This window comes from Amblyomma americanum, chromosome 10 (genome assembly GCF_052857255.1).
Source record: "Amblyomma americanum isolate KBUSLIRL-KWMA chromosome 10, ASM5285725v1, whole genome shotgun sequence".
Taxonomy (NCBI): Eukaryota; Metazoa; Arthropoda; class Arachnida; order Ixodida; family Ixodidae; genus Amblyomma; species Amblyomma americanum.
In genome coordinates this window covers 132810177-132823153 of record NC_135506.1, presented here as the reverse complement: position 1 = coordinate 132823153, position 12977 = coordinate 132810177, and the positions used below count along the sequence as shown (strand labels likewise).

The 12977-nt window shown below is 43.6% G+C and overlaps 1 protein-coding gene across 1 annotated transcript; it reads right to left on the bottom strand.

The window, feature by feature from the left end:
• Positions 1–249: 249 nt before the first annotated feature.
• On the bottom strand, positions 250–1305 carry LOC144108724 (uncharacterized). Its single transcript, XM_077641894.1, has one exon. The coding sequence runs from the start codon at positions 1282–1284 to the stop codon at positions 250–252; it is 1035 nt and encodes a 344-aa protein (XP_077498020.1). The 5' UTR covers positions 1285–1305.
• Positions 1306–12977: the final 11672 nt, after the last annotated feature.

Sequence of the window (12977 nt, the reverse complement as noted above, 5' to 3'; positions counted from 1 at the left end):
AAAACCAATTATTATTATTATTATTAAGTCAGTAGAAACTTCAGCGTCGGACACGTTACTGTTTAACCAAGTTTCAGTTAGTATAAGTATATTGCTCCTGGATGACGAAATTACATTGGATATGAGTTCACGCTTTGGGAGGAAGCTGCGGATGTTAGTGAATATCACGGAAAACGAGAGAACATTTGAGGGAACATTTGAGGGTGTCGCACGCTGGTGTTTTATTGGTGTAGGGTGAAGGGACGATTGCTACACGAGTTGCTTGACGGTGTTAGATGAAGTGTCAAAAATATAACGGTTCAAGCCGATGTGAAGTGTTTTAAATCGCAAGGAAAATTTGGCAGACCTGGCTTTAGCAAATGCAACAAGTTGTTTTCGCGCGTGACGAACGGCATGCGAGAAGTCCTCTCCAACACTATAAACCGTGTCTTTCAGATTTCGCCCATTTGATAGGAGGGATTCTTTAGATTTGCTACTTGTGAATTTCACGATTATGGGACGATTTTTAACTTGTGAGTGACGACCGAGGCGATGAGCTCTTTCTATTTCGTGAGGTTCCACAGTTATTTGAAGGTTATTACGGCAAACATCAATGATTAGTTTTTCAGATTCTGCCCACGTTTCGCTATCAGTAGTGCCAGGAATACCATAGAAGATGAGATTGTTACGGCGGGACCTGTTTTCAGCGTCCTCTATGCGGGTTTCTAGTTCCTGGATTATACGCGCCACGTTGCTTGTGTCAGCCTGCATCTTTTCAATGTCGTTTCGAAGGGGAAGTAGTGCTTGGTACTGTGTTTCCAGGTCGGCCATACGATTGCCTAAATCAGTTATGGTTTTATCCGTAGTAGTTAGCTGGGATTTCAGACCTTGTACTTCGGCTATTAGTTGGGTTTGGCCTGCGGTTAGTTTCTGGAGTTCCGCGAGTACTGCACTGCTGTCGTTAGGACCAGGGTTAGTTTCGATATCTCCTGATAACAATAGCAAAGAATGAACAACAGTGACACACTCGGCGGCAATGGCAACACTGCACTGTGGGCTCGGGAGCTGCACCAGAATATAATTGCTTGATCTTTTGGCAAATAAGGTATATGATTTACTAACCTGCATCGCAAAGATCAGCGGATTAGATGGCTGCGCTGAGGTGCAGTCACCGAGCCCACAGAACGGTGCCGGTGGCGGGGGTGCTTTTATATGGGGGGAAGCTGTTGATGTCCGTGATGATGCGGCCGTCCAAGATTCCTTCGGCGCCGGCAGCCACTGTTCCTCTGTTTTGGCAGCAGTCATCCGGGGCGGGCAGCTGACGAGCGGCAAGCGGTAGCGTCCCGGCTCGTCACTGGAGCATGGTAGTGCGCAGTCAAACGACACACCCGAAAGAAGGCTTGCCAAGGTCGGCAACAGTAGGCTGACGAACAGCTGGTTGATCGTCTGCATCGCAAAGATCAGCGGATTAGATGGCTGCGCTGAGGTGCAGTCACCGAGCCCATATAAAAGGCGCGCATTTCCTCATCATCATAAGCCTGACTACACCCACTGCAGAGCAAAGACCTCTCCCATGTCTCTCCAATTATCCCTCTCCTTTGCCAGCTACGCCCACCCTGTGCCTGCACACTTCCTAATCTCATCCGCCAACCTAACCTTCTCCCGCCCCCTGCTACGCTTGCCTTCTCTTGGAATCCACTCCGTTTCCATAAGGACCAGCAGTTTCCTTGCCTCCGCATTATATGCCCTGCCCAAGCCCAATTCTTCCTCTTGATTTCGACTAGGATGTTATTAACCAGCGTTTGTTCCTTCACCCACTCGGCCCGCTTCCAGATTCTTAACGTTACACCTATCATTTTCCTTTCCATGACTTCTGGTGCTGTCCTTAACTTAAGGTGAACCCTTCTCGTTACCCTCCAAGTTTCTGCTCCGTAGGTGAGTACCGGTAGGATACAGCTGTTGTACACTTTTCACTTGAGGTATATTGGTAACCTGCTATTCATGATCTCAGAGAACCTCCTATATGCGCTCCATCCTATTCTAATCCTTCTGGTTATTTTCCTCTCATGACCCGGATCATATGACAACCTGCGCTAAATAGACCTTCCAGCACCTCGTTGCCAATTGTGAACTGCTGTTCCCTTGGTACCCTGTTTAACATTACTTAGGTTTCCGGCATGTTAATTTTTCGACCCACCGTACTGGTCTGTCTGTCTTATTCATTGATCATGATTTGCAGTTCATCGCCTGGGTGGCTCAGCAATGCAATGACATCAGTGAATCTCAGGTTATTTGGGTAGTCTCCATTAACTCTTATCCCCAACTGTTCCCAATTCAGGCCTTGGAATGCCTCTGGTAAACAAGCAGTGAAGTGCATTGGCGAGATCGCGTATCCTTGGCTGACGCCCTTCCTTATTGGAATTTTATTGCTGACTTTATGGAGGACTATTGTAGCTGTACAGTTCCTATCTATATATATCTTCCAGTATTTTGACATTAGGCTCATCTACACCCTGATTCCGCAATGCCTGTATGACTGCTGAGACTTCCACTGAGTCAAATGCTTTCTCATAATCAATGAATATCAATAATATTATAAATATTATAATAATCATTAAATCAAATTTATATTTATAATATAACTATAATCATACTTATTATAATAATTATATCATAAATAATATATTGATATTAAATTTTCAAGAAAGTTAAAATCGAAGAATATATTCTGCGCAATTCTCTATCATCAGATTGATAGTGTGAATAGGATGTATTGTGGAATATCCTTTACAAAAGCCTGCCTGATCATTTGGTTTATTAAAGTCTTCGCTTGCCCTGACTCAATTAGCGATTACTTTCGTAAATATCTTGTAGACAACGGACAGTAAGCTGATCGGTCTGTAATTTTCAAGTCCTTGGCTTCTCCATTCTTATGAATTTAGATTATATTTGCGTTCTTCCAAGCATCTAGTACGGTCGAGGTCATAAGGTATTGCGTATACCGGGTGGCTAGTTTTTCTAGCAGAATCTCCCCTCCATCTTTTCACAGATCTGCTGTTACCTGATCCTCACCAGCTGCTTTTCCCCGTTGCATTGCCCCTAAGGCTTTCTTTATTTCCTCCTTAGTTACTGGCGGGATGACTCATTGCTCTGCGCTACTATCTCTATCAACGTTCGGATTACATTGGTTACTGTATAGATTTTTGTAGAACTCTTCGGCTAAATTAACTATCTTATTCTTATTGCTAATGACATTGCCCTCCTTGTCTCTTAACGCATACATCTTGTTTTTTCCTATGCATAGTTTCCTGTTCACCGCTTTGAGGCTACCGGCGTTTTTTAGAGCATGCTCGATTCTCTTCATAATAAACTTCCTTATGTCGGATACCTTGCGCCTATTTATTCTGCGCCTTTATTCATGTTTGAACATCGAGCCGTCGTAGTGGAGTGGCAGCGTCTCTGCCTAAAACGCCAAAGGCCCTAGTTCGATTCCCAGCTGTGACACCGGGCTTTTTTTATTCATCTTTGTGACGTCTCTGTTCCTCGCGCAGTCGCAGCAAGGCTCTCCAGGATGCACGCGAAAGTGGTCAACTTCGGCTAGTGCAGCTTACGCAACTAAAACAAGCACATGCCGCCGATGGGATCCAAAACACGACTTCCAAATTTGCCCTATGTATCATTGTTTCGGTGGCTGTTTGCTTCCTTCGAGTGTACGTCATAACGAGCCCCTCAGTTCCGTTCCTTTGTCTGGACAATAGCTTAACAAACGCCTCGCCTCTGGCAGTGTTCGTGCAAATGTTACAGGTTACATAAGAGGGTACTCGTAAAGCTTCCGCCCTCTCCGTTAAATGACGTTTCACAGCGCATGAGCGGTAATATAGGACGCATTACGTACGCCGATATGGACGATGGTGGCCTTGGTGAACACTCTTAAGGTGCCGGGGTTTAACTTCAAGACTGGTGCCGGAGCTTAATATCGGGAATGCAGTTCTGTGCTTAAAGCCAGAAATTCAGTCTAGATTAGAAGTAAATCATAGAGCTGTTGGAACATTAGCACGGCAAAACCACAAATCAGGCAGTACACAAGGATAAGGGCTAGGCATCCTTCGAAGCATGCGAAGCTCTGAGTAAAATATATGAAAAACGGCTGAGGAAGTTGGACGATAACAGGTAGGCAGCAAAGGTTTTTTAACGCTTTCACAGAAGTAGCTTTAACTCTCAATGGCGGAAAACAACTAGGAAGCTAACCAGTAACTGTGCAGAGCACAAGGACGGCGAAAGAAAAAGCATTAAACGACAGGTAAAATACGCGGAAGGTAAAAACTGGATTTATTTAATGAAAAAGCAGCATAGCGTAGAACTATACCGATACCGAAAAAGGCAGATCAGGAAGCTATCGTTTTATGACAGCTAAGGAGGCAGCGTCCTAGCCTTTGAACTTAGATCACGGTGTGTCTTAGAACGCGCTGTTATAAAATTAACTGAAAACTGTAGAAACTACAGAACACATCATACTAAAATTTAATGGTATTTATACCGATGTCAATGCAGGCACAGTCACTCTCCCTGACGTTCCAGGGTTTAGATATTATCAATGGTTATGTAAATAAAGCTGTGCTGGAATTTAGCAAAAACGATTCGAAGATTGGTGGCTCACAAGCAGAGAGGTGACTTAAGGTTACAAGTATGGGAAGGTGTGTTTAAAGAAAATGGCGAATTTTAAGACCAATTTATAACACAATTGAAGAAGTGAAAGAAAAAAGCCGAACTTGGCGACAACTGCCACCACCCCGTTTCAAACCTAGGGCTTTCCCCTACTGTCCGTTCATCCGTTCATCCCTCTCTCCTTCCTTCCTTCCCTCCCTCCCTCCCTCCCTCCCTTCCTTCCTTCCTTCCTTCCTTCCTTCCTTCCTTCCTTCCTTCCTTCCTTCCTTCCTTCCTTCCTTCCTTCCTTCCTTCCTTCCTTCCTTCAGAAGAAGAAGAAGAACTTGCTTTGGGGCTTGTTGGTTCATGATTGAAGTTCTGAAAGGCGCAAGACACACACACAAGAAAAAAGGGGGATGACACAAAGAGCGCCTACTACCAACTGAGTTTATTGCGGAAACACCCTCTTTTATAAGCCAAGACATATTAACCACGAACCGGAAGCAGAAAAACATAATCATGGTTTGAACTCACATTTCAAAACACCATCGGCAGAAAAGAAAAAGCCACAAGAACAAACAAACGAGAGAGCTGGCGAGCACAGAACAATTAAAAACAATGACAGGGGCAACCTGCCGGATCACTGTAGGGAATGCAGAGTTTGCGGACCGGTGTTGGAACAGGCAACGTTTATCGGCAGAGGCAGGGAGCGATTTGAAAGAGAGATTATCGAAGCCTATCATATACAGAAAGCTGGGTCCACGTGCATTGGCCCTTCATCGATTAAACTCTGGCGCCAGGAGCTGGGTTTCTTAGACGGCCACGTGTAGTTCTAGATTCTGGGGTTTTTTGTTTGTTCTTGTGGCTTTTTCTTTTCTACCGATGGTGTTTCGAAATGTGAATTCAAACCATGATTATGTGTTTTCCTGCTTCCGGTTCGTGGTTGATATGTCTTGGCTTATGAAAGAGGGTGTTTCCGCAATAAACTCAGTTGGTAGTAGGCGCTCTTTGTGTCATCCGCCCTTTTTTCCCGTGTGTGTGTCTTTTGCACCTTCACAGAACTTCTAACTTCCTTCCTTCCCTCCCTCCCTCCTTCCCTCCTTCCTTCCCTCCATCCCTCCTTCCTTCCCTCCTTCCTTCCTTCCCTCCCTCCCTCCTTCCCTCCCTCCTCCCCTACCTCCTTTCCTTCCCTTCCCTTTCCTTCCCTTTCCTTTCGTTTAATTCCCTTTTCTTCCCTTTCCTTCCCCTTTCTTCCCTTTCCTCCCCTTTCCTTTCCTTCCCATCCTTCCTTCCCTTCCTTCCTTCCCTTCCTTCCCTTCCTTCCCTTCCTTCCCTTCCTTCCTTCCGTCATCCATCTATCCAAGGTTAGATTACACGCAGCATAAGTGCCCCCAAAAGCAGAAGGTTGGACAGTCGGTTAGACTTGGCAAAGAGCAGCGGACGGAAAACAGATGTCTTTGATTCGGATCGCACTGGCGGCATGTGATTATTATTTTACTTCTTAATTCTAATCAAATTTATCCATAAAATAACTACGGAATTGGTTTCCCATTGATCATGAGCATAAATGGCACCAATATAAACATTCCGATTTGCTACATCTATGCTCCATGGCGTTACTGGCTTTTTCTCTCTCAAACTGCGACTTGCTGCCGCCACCCCTGAAGTTTTCATCGGCGGTGCTGTTCCTATCAAGCCGGTGATTTTGTTGGCTTTTTTGCCGCACCCCCAGCACGGTGAAGTAATGCTAAGTAAATAAATTGAAAATATAATAGAAATTGAATATATATTATTAAACTTTTGCAACAACAAAAAATGTGAAACAAAGCGTGGTATAGCGCACATATTCGCATTTGTTTTAATTATGCAAAATTGGTTGACATTATTTTTATGGGGCATCTTCTGCTTTGTGAAATGGAAAATCTACAATGTCCGCAAGGGTCATTTTCCTGTAGAAATCAGTTTTAACACAATTTTAGAAAACATGTTTGAGGTGCAAGATAGGAAAAATTCGGGGTTTACCCGAAAACAAAGGACCCTAAACATATTTCATAAAAATGCACAGGAGAGAAACACAACATCTTATGGAATGATGGGGAAGGTGAAGTGTTCTTTTCATTTGTTAAAAACGGGCTCTACGGGTGTAATTAGGCATTAAAAAACTTGCGGAGTGATTTTGGACTGTCTGAAATAACGCAATTAAGCAGTTAATATGTTGATCTCATATTGAGGAGCAACCTATTTTATCTAAGAATGAACTTGCCTTTTAAGTGGCAGTACTTTCAAAGGAATAGTAAATTGCGATGAATGAAACTAGAATGCGGTTAGCGTACCTAGAGCGATGTATTCAATATGTGCTTCCCAGGACCATTATTCTCTTATTTGAACACCAAATACTGATACTTGTTTATTTATTTACTTTTGTACTTCAGGGACCGGGGAGCATTAGATAAAAAAGTGAAATGCATGAGAATAGCACAGCACAAAATTCGTCAAAGGAATGGGACCAAAGCAAGTAAACAAAACAATTGACACAAGACCGGAGAATAAAAAGTTTACAAATCACTGGAAGTAAACATGTTCATCAATTGCTGATTTGAACAAGAGCGTGCGGTAATTGCGGCGACTGAGGTGGCCAGGTGGATCCATTCTTTACTTGTCTCGGGCATAAATGAATAAAAACGCGTTAGTTCAACAAGATAGGACTTGTACTTTATGGAGGTTATCTCTGCGGGATAAAACTTACGATGATTCAGATAGGAGCCCGCGTTTAAGAAGGGGATTTTGATTAATTTGTGAATCAGCGATAGTTGGGACGTTTTCCTTCGTAATGAAAAAATGGGAATGTCCAAAGCAATTCTTCTAATGACATACTGGATAAACGACAGTAATTATCAAGTATGAATCTCGCACTGCGACTTTGCACAGTCTCCAAAGATTGAACGCGATATCACATCGAACACGCATATTCCAATTTGTTAGATGACTGAGACAATCTAAGGGGTACTAAATGGAATGTCACAGCGCTTAGTGAGGTTATGAGGACAGATAAAGCGTATACAGTGTCAAGGGGTCGGCCCCTTACTAGGCTATCATTGATTAGCAGACAGAGAAGAGCTACAGGTGTGGCCTGTCTCATCAATCAGGATATAGCTGGCAAAGTAGATGAATTCTACAGTAGTTACGAGAGGGGGGCAGCTGTCGTAATAACGCTTAATAAGAGAGTAGAAACTGCAGGTGGCACAGGACTATGCTCCTACATCCAGCTATGATGACCAGATCGTAGAAAGTTTCTATGAGGGCGAACCGGCTAGGAAAGGTAAAAAAACAGTACACTATGCCGATGGACAACTTCAATTTCAATGTAGGGAAAAAGCAGGTTAGAGACCAGACAATAGGCGACTATGGCATAGGCTCTAGTAATAAAAGGGTATTGTTATTAGTAGAGTTCGCAGAGAAAAAATAATTTATGGATCACGAATACACCACTCCGCAAACGAGAAAACAGCAATTGAACCTGGAATATCCGCAATGGTAATACGAAAAACGGAATAGACTTCATACTGTGCGTTCATCTTTCTATCGTGCGCGATGTGGAGGTCATCGGAAGGGTGCGCTGTAGCGACCACAGGACGGTAAGGTCTCGAATTAGCCTAGACTTTAAAAAAGAATAGCAGAAGCTACTCAAGTGGAAGATCATTACCGAGATAGCGTTTAAAGAGAGAGTAGAGGAATTTGGGATATAGCTACAGAACGACTTTAACTGACAAGGACGAAGTTAGCATCCAAGCAATTAGTGATAATCTCACAGCTAACATTAGAAAATACGCAGTAGAGGTATAGGGTAGCTTGGCTAGACAGAATACTGGACAGCTATCTCAGGAGAAGAAAGATCGGATTAAGAAACCCCAAAGCATGAAGGCGTCTAACCCTACAAAAAGAATAGAACTGGAAGACCTGTCTAACTTAATAAGCGCAAGATAGCGTCATAAGACTGTTTAACATGGAGATAATTGAGCGTGCTCTAAAGAAAGAGGTACCCCAAAAGTGGTGAAGAGGAACCTTGGCATAGGCAAAACGAGATGTATTTGTTAAAGGACAAAGAGAGCAATGTCAGTAACAATATGGATAAGATAGTTAATGTAGCTGAAGGGTTCTGCACAATTCTACACAATAGCCAACGTAATCAAGACGTTAATGAGGTAGAACGTAGCGCACAACACTGGGGCATCCCGCTAGAAACGAAATAGGAAGTAAGCAAAGTTTTAGGAGCAATCAAAAGGAGGACAGCAGCTCGTGAGGATTAGAGAACAGCAGATCTGTTGTAGGATGGAGGGGAGATTGCACTAAAGAAACTATCCACCTTGTATACGCAATGCCTTATGACCTCAAGTGTACCAGAGCTTGGAAGAACGCTAACATCTTAATCCATAAGAAAGGGGATATCAAAGGTTTGAATACAGAATTATTATCGTACTGGCCGTTGCCTGTAAGGTATTTACTTAGTTAATGGCTAATGGAGTCCGGCCAACCTTAGATTTCAATCAACTAAATAACGATAGAGGCTTTCGTAATGGTACTCGAAAATAACTCGGCAATAATAAAATTCACACAATCAATGATTTGAGAGAGAAATGCGGAGTGTAAAATGAAGCCTTATATAGCCCCTATATATAACGAGAAAGCATTTGACTGAGCCGAAACTTCAGCAGTAATGTAGGTATTGGAGAATCACGAGGGATATATTGGAAACTTTAAAGAGAAAGGAGACATACAAAGATTACGGTTCACATCACTAAGCATGTAGTTAGCTTCCATGGCTATGTACTTAACATGCGTTTGCAGATGAGATCATCATCATCATCATCAGCCTTACTACAGCCACTGTAGGGCAAAAGCCTCTCCCATGTCTCTCCAATTAACTCTGTCCTTTGCCAGCTGCAACCACCCTTTGCCTGCAAACTTCTTAATCTCATCCACCCTCCTAACCTTCTGCCGCCCGCAGCTACGCTTACTTTCTCTTGGAATCCACTCCGTTACCCTTAAGGACCAGCGGTTATCTTGCCTTCGCATTACATGCCCTGCCCAAGCCCATTTCTTTCTCTTGATTTCGACTAGGATGTCATTAACCCGTGTTTGTTCCCTCACCCACTGTGCCCGCTTCCGATCTCTTAACGCTACACCTATCATTTTTCTTTCCATGGCTCGCTGCGTTGTCCTTAATTTAAGCTGAACAATTTTCGTTAGCCTCCACGTTTTTGCCCGTAGGTGAGTACCGGTAAGATAAACAAACCTCTTGTACACTTTTCGCTTGAGGGAAATTGGTAAATTGCCACTCATGATCTGCGATAACTTCCCATATGCGCTCCACCCCATTCTTACCCTTCTAGTTATCTCCCTCTCATGATCCGGATCAGCTGTCACTACCTGCCCCAAGTAGACGTATTCCGTCACAACTTCCAGGCTCTCGCTGCCAATTGTGAACTGTTCCCTTGCTTGGCTGTTGAGCATTACCTTGGTTTTCTGCATGTTAATTTTTAGACCCAGCGTTTTGCTATGCCTATCTAACTCATTGATCATGGTTTGCAGTTCACCTCCTGAGTGACTCAGCAAGGCAATGTCATCAGCGAATCGCAGATTTACGTATTCTCCATTTATTCTTATTCCCAACGGTTCCCAATTCAGGCCTCGGAATACCTTCTGTAAACATGCGGTGAACAGCATTGGCGAGATCGTGTCTCCTTGCCTGACGCCCTTCCTTATTGGAATTTTATTGCTGACTTTATGGAGGACTATAGTAGCTGTGCAGTTGCTATGTATATCTTCCAGTATTTTGACATAAGGCTCTTCTACCTCCTGATTACGCAATGCCTGCATGACTGCTGAGGTTTCCACTGAGTCGAATGCTTTCTTGTAATCAATGAAAGCTATATATAGAGGTTGGTTATATTCAGCGCATTTCTCTATCACCTGATTGATAGTGTGAATATGATCTATTGTGGAATATCCTTTACGAAAGCCTACCTGATCATTTGGTTGATTAAAGTCTAACGTTGCCCTGACTCTATTAGCGATTACCTTAGTAAATACTTTGTAGGCAACGGATAGTAAGGTGATCGGCCTGTAATTTTTCAAGTCCTTGGCGTCTCCCTTCTTATGAATTAAGATGTTTGCATTCTTCCAAGCTACTGGTACGGCCGAGGTCATAAAGCGTTGTGTATACAGGGTGGCTAGTTTTTTAAGCACCATCTCCCTTCCGTCCTTCAACTGATCTGCTGTTACCTGATCCTCCCCAGCTGTTTTTCCCCTTTTCATTGCTTCTATGGCTTTCTTTACTTCATCTTTCGTTACTGGCGGGATGACGCATTGCTGTGCACTGCTGTCTTTCTCATTAACGCTCTGATTACATTGGCTACTATGCAGGCCTGTGTAGAACTCTTTGGCTACGTTAACTCTTATCCATATTGCTAATGACATTGCCCTGCTTCTCTCTTAAAGTATACATCTGGTTTTCACCTATGCCTAGTTTCCTCTTCACTGCTTTTAGGCTACCTTCGTTCTTTAGAGCATGCTCGATTCTCTCCATATTAAACTTCCTTATGTCGGCTACCTTGCGCTTATTTATTAACTTTGATAGCTCTGTTAGTTCTATTCTGTCGGTAGGGTTAGACGCCCTCATGCTTTGGCGCTTCTTAATCAGATCTTTCGTCACCTGAGATAGCTTTCCGGTATCCTGTCGAAGTGTCCTCCCGCCTACTTCTACTGCGCACTCCGTAATTATTGATGCCAGATTATTGTGCATTGTATGAACATCAAGATCGTCTTCCTCAGTTAAAGCCGAATATCTGTTTTGCAGCGCTATCCTAAACTCCTGTGCTTTCCCTCTTACGGTTAACTCGTTAATGGTCTTCCTCTTCACAAGCTTCTTCCGTCCCCTCTTCAAGTCTAAGCTAATTCGGGACCTTACCATTCTGTGATCGCTAACCGGAACCCCTTTCTAGTTAACATCCCTGCCTTTCCCTCCTCCTCTTTATCTACTATCTATCTGTGATCGCTACAACGCACCTTTCCGAGTACGGCCACATTCTGAATGATGCGAGGTTTAGCGCATAGTAGGAAGTCGATTTCATTTTTAGTTTCACCATTCGGGCTCTTCCAGGTCCACTTCCTGTTTTCTCGTTTGCGGAAGAAGGTATTCATGATCCGTAAATTATTTCTATCCGCGAATTCGACTAACAACTCTCCCCTGCTAATTGTAGAGCCTATCCCGTACTCACCTACCGCGTGGTCGTCAGCCTGCTTCTTGCCCACCTTCGTATTGAAGTCGCCCATTAGTACAGTGTACTGTGATTTTACTTTATTCACTTCCGATTCTACGTCCTCATGCAGGTGAGATCATCGGTACGCAAATACCTCGGTATTTGTATGATGTTACAAGTCCTAGCGAAGAAGCTTGTATCCGGTAGTCTAAAACGTAGTGGAAACACGCTTTGTTACGGGGGATTTTCATTGCTTTATACTTACGAGGGTTAAGGCGCATTTCCTAGGTGTTACAACACTGGTTATTTGGTTGTTTTCGAACTGAAGTTCGCAGGAGTGAATACAAGTTATTTTGAAAGTTACGCCGTCTTTGGCGAACATGGTGACAAGAAAATTCAAACAGTGCTAGACAACTAGACCAGAGAAAGGAGGAAGACAAACACTTTTGTCCTTTTATTTCGAGAACACATATATAACGTGGGAAGATAAAGTTTTTATGCGAAAATCGGGAACGTGTATTGGTGCCCAAATTGCCCCAGTTCCTAGCACGGTGTTTCTAAGTTATGGTGACAGGAAAGTAGAGTGTGACCTAAATGGAAGGTATATTCGAATTTTTCGGTATGTGAACAGCTTCCTGGTTTTGGGTAGGTCTTTGGATACTGAATGTGTCCCTGAGTTTGTATTTTTTTCAGGACACGCGCCTGGATTTAGGTTTACACATGAAGTTTAGTCTGACGGAAACCCGTCTGGTAGGGATGGTACATGATGAAAGTAGAAGGCACCGACCAAAAGAAAGGATGGGATGATGTTTCTGCTCCACCACAGGAGCCTTGTTCACAATCAGGCATAACGTAGCTTCGTCGTTTATTTATAAAAGGCGCATGAGCGAACCCAGGCACCAGGCGTAGATTTCCGTCATTTCTATTAAGCGTGTGCGCTCTCGTCTGAATAATCAGCGATTCTAGATATAGCTGTGACTTCCTGTCGCTTTCTTTTGCGATAACACGTGCCTCTGCCCAGTTTATGTTGTGTGCGGCGGACACGAAGTGTTCGGCAAGCGCATTTCAATCTGCGCGCCGGTTTCTGGCGTCACT

Excerpts from the sequence above, each read along its gene's own strand:
- LOC144108724 (XM_077641894.1), bottom strand. The coding sequence starts at position 1,284 with ATGACTGCTGCCAAAACAGAGGAACAGTGGCTGCCGGCGCCGAAGGAA.